At 36.7% G+C, this 7,372-nt stretch overlaps 1 protein-coding gene and 1 pseudogene across 1 annotated transcript; one reads left to right on the top strand and one right to left on the bottom strand.

Moving 5' to 3' along the window:
- Positions 1-3,273: 3,273 nt before the first annotated feature.
- Positions 3,274-4,573, top strand: LOC108768483 (uncharacterized). Its single transcript, XM_018518922.1, has 3 exons — positions 3,274-3,442; positions 3,631-3,941; positions 4,166-4,573. Exons 1-3 carry the CDS (start codon positions 3,274-3,276, stop codon positions 4,571-4,573), a joined length of 888 nt encoding a protein of 295 aa, XP_018374424.1.
- Positions 4,574-5,711: 1,138 nt separating this feature from the next.
- On the bottom strand, positions 5,712-6,492 carry LOC108768482 (uncharacterized; annotated as a pseudogene).
- Positions 6,493-7,372: the final 880 nt, after the last annotated feature.

The raw sequence follows: 7,372 nt of genomic DNA, 5'->3' as shown, positions 1-7,372 counted from the left end.
CCGTCTTTAAGATCGAGGAGAGTAAAGACTTCTTTGTTCCCGAGGAGAGCAATACAGTCCTCTATAATTGGGAAAGGATATTTCTGTTTTTCGACTCGTTGATTTAGCGGTCTTAAATCAACACATAATCGAAGACGTCCGTCTTTTTTTCTCACCGGTACTACGCGGGCGCAATACGGGGAGCTACTTCTCGAAATTATATTACGCTCTAGAAGATCTTTAGTAATTTCTTGAATTTGTTCTTTTTCTCCGTGTGCAAAGCGACGTGGAGCATATGCAAAAATAGATTCGTCTTTGAGGCGAACTTTAACTTTATAGTTATCATCAACTTTCTCTATCTCTTCTGCGTCAATTTCGAGCAGTAATTTTTTCAGAGCTCGCGTGCTCTGCGAACCGAAGTCGGTTTCGATTCCTTCGAAGCGATTTGATACACTGCTATCTTCGGCGCATGCTAAAACGTTTAACAATACTTCGGGGAACGAATTAATGCGCGAGTCGTTTGTGACTTTCAGCGGAACGTAAACCGCTGTGATTTTATGCGCATCGAGAAAGTCTCGTCCTATGATTATATCGGTAACAAAACTATCGTTGTCTATAATGTTTAATGATATGCTGAGATTTACATTAAGTTGCTCAAGCATAATTTCCGTGCGAACGACACCGAGTATTAACACTGGCTCACCATTCAATGCTCGATAGGTGACTTTAGGTACGCTATTCGAAATTCTAGTATTAAAAAAAAACTTTTTAACAATTGAATGCTTTATAAATGATATCGGACTTCCGGTATCTACTAATGTTCGTAGGTTACAAACCGTATTATTTATCGAACTAACCTTTAAAGCCAAGTTTTGAATAAAAATGTTCTTGCCACTAGCCTGAACGTGCGCTATCAGTGCGTCGTCGTCATCGGCTGATTCGTCGGCTGTCACCGTTGCTACCGGAACAGTCGCTGATGATGAAGATGCTGGTGCGGAGGATGCCTGCTGTGTCGATTGTTCCTTACGACGCTGCAACTTGAAACACTTGTCCCTCTCGTGACCTGGTATTTTGCAGAATGTGCAGACAATTGCTGTACCTCCTTTCTCGGACTGGTTACCATTGGCTGCTGCCTTGATCCTAGGTTTGTGGGCTGCGTCCTTTGCCATTGACGTTTTTGTTTCGGAGCGCTTATCGTGCTCGAATGATACGGATGCTATTTGATGCATCGAGTCCAAAAATTCATCGACTGATACTGCCTTCAGTGATGTCGCTAATTCTCTGAGAGACCTGCTGCCAATGCCACTTATGAGAAGGTGGATGGTGCTCTCTTGAGATAGTTCGAGATTATGCATGAGAGTAATTTTCTCCATTGCGTACTCGAGAAACGTTTCTTTGGTGTAGTTCCACTTCCTACTTTCCACTTTTTGGATTGCTACATGGTATAAAATTCTTCTTGTAAATCTTCTTAATATTGATTCTCTAAATCCTTGCCATGATTCCAGCATGCTACCGCTGCCAATATCGTACCATTTCCTTGCTATATTGGTTAACTTGGACGAAGCGGCTAACAATATGACGTCATCTGGAACCTTATGGATTCTGGCGACCTGATCTATTCTCTGAATCCAGAGCTGAACGTTTTCTGATTCAGTACCTCCAAACTCCGGTACTTGAGATGCCAGTAAAGATATTGCTTGTGAGGCTGATATCGTTGAAAGCGTGCTACGCTGTGATGGTTGCGAGGAGCTGTGACTTCTTGGCGACACGGATTCCTGCACCTGTGTCGGTTGTTCTAATTGTGCCGGCTGAGAAATAGCGTTCCTCGCCGTGAGAGCTAGGAGCATTTCCTGCAGCAAAGCCTGTTGCGTCTGCTGAGTCTCCAGGATTTGACTATGCATTTGTTGCATTGGGGTAATCAGAGCTGTTATAAGTGACTCTACATTCGGCGTTACCTGCCAAGCCTGTTCTGGAACTGGTGAGAGACTTGGTGGAGTAGACGTCTGTCTCGTGATCGTTTTCGGCGTGCCTGCCGTCTTCGCAGAACGCGTTTGAACATTCTGTTTCTCGATGAAATTAAGAATGTCTTCTATCAATTTGTAGCGATCTTCAACTATTGTAATATTAAATCGCTGTGCTTCTGATTTGAGCTGATCTATGGACATTTCTTCCAATTGTTTCCTATCCATCTTGCTTCCTTTTCAAATTTCGAAGCTGGTCAAGGTGACTTGAATTATTTTTCCGTTGCGCGACACGTAATCAACAAACGAACGTTTACGACGGAATTTTCCACTCGCGCTCGTGCAAATTTCACTCGCGAAATTAAGCGTGTAATTTAATTTTAGGTATTTTTCTCTAAAGGAAAAATTGCTTAAGAAAGGAAAAAGGTTCTAGGCCTCTTTGAGAATGAGGAGTGAGGGTGAATCCCACTTCTTATAATGTAAGATTTTTATATATTTGTCAGGAAAATCCTTAATAGGAGTAATAAAGGAGTATCTGTAAGGATTGCGTAATAAACAGTCACGGTATAATTAACCCGATCACTGACTTTATTAACACACACACTAAATTGATACAAAATTAAATGTACTTTCGCGTACCAATGACGGAGTTCTTTTTGGTGATATACGACTATCGAATATTAGATAAATCTATATCGAAATCCAACGAACATCTCGCCCCGTGAGCCGTACTCCGAGGGCCTTTATTCTCCGCTGAGATCTCTTACGCATGCGGCGTGCGCGGTGACGTCGCGTGCTCCGGTTCGCTCTGGAGCAACAGAGCGCTGTAATAGATGTCAGCAGTTCGCGGGGAGAAGAAACAAGTCGAAAGCTCTAGAATGTTCTACAGGGTGCGGCACCAAAATCCGGACAAATCGAACAATTTCTTTAAACAAAATGTTTTCGATGAAAAATTAAATATTAAAAAAAATCCTTTTATACATGGCACTTGGGGGATCCCTATAGAGCATAATTATTCGATATATCCCCCATTAGCTTGAATTATGGCCTCTATTTTCTGTCTGAAGCGTTCACACGCACGCTGCAATGTAGCGCTGTCCATGCCGACGAATGCTGCCTCAATAACGGTCCTTAAAGCCCGTGTCACACTACGCATTGCGGACGCGGATTGGATTTGGATTGCGAACTACGGATTGTCGATCAGCCAATCACATGAAAGTAGCCAAAGATTCGGATTATGAATCGCGAAATAGGCAAGCCTCTATTTTTACGATCCGTAATGCGCAATTCGTGTCAAATTTAACAGTTTAGATCACTTATTGCGTATCTCAAAATGGGTCCCAAAAATGATTTATTCAATAAAGAAATCGAATGTATTTTAATCGAAATGGTGAGACAACGTCCTTTATTATGGGATGTATGCCTACCAGGATATCGTCGAACTGATTTAAAACGAATGCATTGGGACCAAATAGCGGAAGCCCTAGGTCCTACATTCACAGGTATTTCGATATATCTTATTTACTAAAAACTATGTTACTTTTATAAATAAAACTATACTTAGATTATTTATCCTTGAACAGGTTATTAACATGAATATGTCACAAATAGCTAGTTACTGAATGTATAGTGGATTATGTTTTGAGGTTATATAAAAATTATTTAATCCGTTTTATTTTTTTTCTCGCAGGAGATATGGTTCACAAACGATTCCAAAGTATGGAAAGCACTTTCCGTGCAAACGAACGAAAGATAAAGGCTACAAAGACTCGTTGCAGTGGGAAAGGAACTGACGAAATTTATAGACCAAAGTGGGAATATTACGAATCACTATTATTTTTAAAGAAAACTTGTGCACAGTCCGACACTATTGATAACCTTTCTTTTCAAAACAAAGTTTCTATGCTTAGTAAAGAAACAAATTGTTCACCTATTTCTCCACCTAGTGATGTAGAAAATTCATCAGACCACACAAACATTCATTATGATGAAAACACACAAGTGCGAAATCCTTTTCTACATAATATTTTATTTATTTCAATGTCATTTACTTATTTATCAATCTAATATTTAGTATTAATGTAAAAATGTTTTTTATAAGTGCCATTTAACATATTAATTTTTTATTTTTAGCAATTCGTATTAATAATATAATATATTATAGGACCGTACATGTGATAACACAATTCGTATTAATTCCATTTGATTCACCGCATTCAAACAAGGAAGCGTCTGAACATTCCGAATTACATGTCTCATCCAGTCCAAACGAATCATTTGTATCTTGCAACGTTCGACAACCCTTATCAACAATAAGCAATAAATCAAGCTTCTCATCTGGAAGATCTACTCCTCTACCTAGACTTGCATCTGCTTCATTAAATATTAAAAAGCGTTCTGCTGAGAACCCAATGTATGTAAAACGGGGAAATTCAAAAAAGGATAACTTTATGGAAGAGGCACTAGATACTGTGAAAAGTATAGCTCAACAACACTCATCTCCTCCAAAAATGGATAGATTTGATATGTTTAGTGCATATGTTGCATCTAGACTGCGGTCAATAACTCCTGAAGATCAAGAACATTATGAAAGGGAGATTTTACGAGTACTGATTGAGCCAAGATTACAATAAGTTCTTTATTATATCGACATCAGCAATATATTACATTAAGTATTACACTAACTATGATTATATATATTAATATATATTTAGAGTTATTTGATTGTTATCACAGAAAAAATTTACGTTTATTATTGTTAAAAATTATGTTAGAATTCGCTATTCTTTTTAATTAAATTTGAGACTGTACTATACTGTAATAAAAATGATATAACGTTTTTGTCCGTCTCAAAAAAAGTTTAAAATTTAAAGTGTTCTTTCAAATGCGACAATAACATCTGTTATATGTATTCAGTTATTTTTATCTTATATACACATATATATGTACTCCGCTATTTTGCAATGTAAAAAATAAATGATAGAATTAAATATTCTTATTCTGACTGAGGCTTTTATCCATTGAACGAAAATGACAATCTCTCAGGATATAGATTCGCATTTAAACAATTTATTATTCATATATGCACACTTGTACACATACAAAGCTCAGACATCAGAGCTTGTTATTTTGATATCTCATCAGATAGATTACTAACAAGATACAGTATTTTTATAAGATAAACTCACGAACATTAACTAATCAAAGTATTTATACTGACGCGACGTGTGTGTGATTTATTCGATGCATTACGCTGTTTAATTAACAGATATTAACATTATTGTCAAGGACAAGAAGTTAGTTATTAGAATAAAAGTTGACGAATCATGTAGTACTACTATCGACCTACCATGTTGATAGCATGACGTTTGTCGTGTTTATCTCGATACTCTTCATATCTATCTGATTTACATAATAAATACTTAAACTATTTGAACTACTAATTAAATTACTTTAGTGATATTAAAGAATTCTTGATTAAATTATTGAGGATGGCAGTCAAATTAAATTAGCATGGAATTTTTAACAAAATCGATGACTTCGAGTACTTTACTGCAGACTACAAAGGTCGCTCTCGGCGACATTTCTTAAAGTAACATTTAATATACTTTCGACTATCATTGTAAATATATTGTTCACAAACAGCGTAAAGTTTTTATTAGATTAACCGTGTAAAGAATGATAATTAACTAATAATAATGATAATGATAAACTAATAATAATAATTAACTAATTAAAGTATATATCCGGTAGATTAAAAAATACTGTAATTCACTGTATCATTCGTTCTTGCCAGGGAACAGCGCCAACAGTATTAAAATAATCACACCACCTGTCCCTGAGCAAGATTGCTTCATTTGCATGATGGTTGCCACCTTGGTGAGCAAAGTTTACCATGCCTCTTCCGTTTTCTGCTCTCCATTCTCCACGACGAATTTCTCCTGATATTTCATCTTCTACATCTAAGAATGATGATGGTGTATACATAGCCCGTCCAACAGACTGACTTCGCAGCATATTGTGCAAACAACATATAGTTAAGATAATCTTGGAAGCATCGTCAGGATCATACCGCATTGGAGAACGAAAAATTTGGAAACGGGCAGCCATTGTACCAAATCCATTTTCTGATGTGCGACGAGCTCTAGATAGTCTATAGAATATGAATAAATGAACACTTCTATATTATTTAATTTTTTACGTAGAATTAAAAAAAATATAAATATTTTACATACCTGTAATTAAATATACTCTTATCTTTTTTTCCATTACATTGAGGTTTTGGATAAGGGATTAAGAGTTTTTATGATAATGGGAAACCTTCATCCCCTACAATTACAAAAGGAAAATTATCTTCTGTACCTGGCAGCGGAACAGGCGGAGGAATATTGAGAGCATTCCTATCTAGGTAGTTTTTGAGGGAACATTTATTCCAAACACCAGAGTCACTGACTCTGCCATTAGCTCCCACATCAACATAAATGAAACGTAAATCAGCATCTACTAAAGCCAGTAGTACAACACTGTAATCTCCTTTGTAATTATAAAACATGGACCCAGATTTTAGTGGGGGATCAATAACACAGTGTTTGCCATCCATTGCACCTATTACATGATGGAAATTCCATCGCTCTCCGAAATGATTGGCAATCGCACGCCACTCATCCTCAGTATGAGGACAACGCAGAAACTCATCTTTTAAAATTTCAAATATTGCTGTTGCTACCTCTTTTATAATTTTTGATATGGTACTTCTACCAAGTCTGAATGAGAGAGACAACGATTCTTGCGTTTCTCCTTCAAAATACAAAAATGTAATCACATGACAAAATTAAAGCAACAACTACAGTCAATCGAAATTCTTGTCCTTTACCTGTTGCAAAATGCCGTAAAGTAACTGATAGCCTCTCCTCAGCTGAAATGCTTTCTCGAAGATGAGTATTTTGCTTTTGTATTATAGGAGTGACTTTAATCAACAGACGTTCGAAAGTATCTGCGTCCATTCTGAGGCATCTAAAACATATAACAAATTTTCAAGTAAATTAAGTATTTTCTTAATTTTGTTTTAGATTACATTCTGTAAACTGCAACAAATCATAACAAACCTTCTAAATCGATCAGGATCTTCTAATGACAGTTCTAAAAAAAGGTTATGGTGGATCCCTTTTTCTTTTCTTCTTGCTATCCATTTGTGAACCCATATTTTTCGCTTAGGTCTACTTAATTTGTATTCATACATAATCATAAGCAACAAAGATGCACATAAATTTTGTTTTATATATTGTTTAAAATAATAATTGTAATTTTGTGCCATAGCGTGCACATTGAAGACCGAATTCGTAGCAATTCGTAGTGTGAACGGAAAATCCGAATTCAATGATCCGCAATCTCAATCCGATCCGCGTCCGCAATGCGTAGTGTGACACGGGCTT

This window comes from Trachymyrmex cornetzi, unplaced genomic scaffold (genome assembly GCF_001594075.2).
Source record: "Trachymyrmex cornetzi isolate Tcor2-1 unplaced genomic scaffold, Tcor1.1 scaffold8, whole genome shotgun sequence".
NCBI classification, from domain to species: domain Eukaryota; kingdom Metazoa; phylum Arthropoda; class Insecta; order Hymenoptera; family Formicidae; genus Trachymyrmex; species Trachymyrmex cornetzi.
The sequence above is the reverse complement of the archived record's forward strand: the minus strand, read 5'-3'. Positions and strand labels throughout refer to the sequence as shown.

What these genes read in the sequence shown, in the direction of transcription:
- LOC108768483 (XM_018518922.1), top strand. Translation starts at nt 3,274, where the DNA reads ATGGGTCCCAAAAATGATTTATTCAATAAAGAAATCGAATGTATTTTA. An exon ending in CCTAGGTCCTACATTCACAG is followed by an intron (nt 3,443 to 3,630) that starts GTATTTCGATAT and finishes TTTTTCTCGCAG; the next exon opens with GAGATATGGTTCACAAACGA. An exon ending in ATTATGATGAAAACACACAA is followed by an intron (nt 3,942 to 4,165) that starts GTGCGAAATCCT and finishes CATTCAAACAAG; the next exon opens with GAAGCGTCTGAACATTCCGA.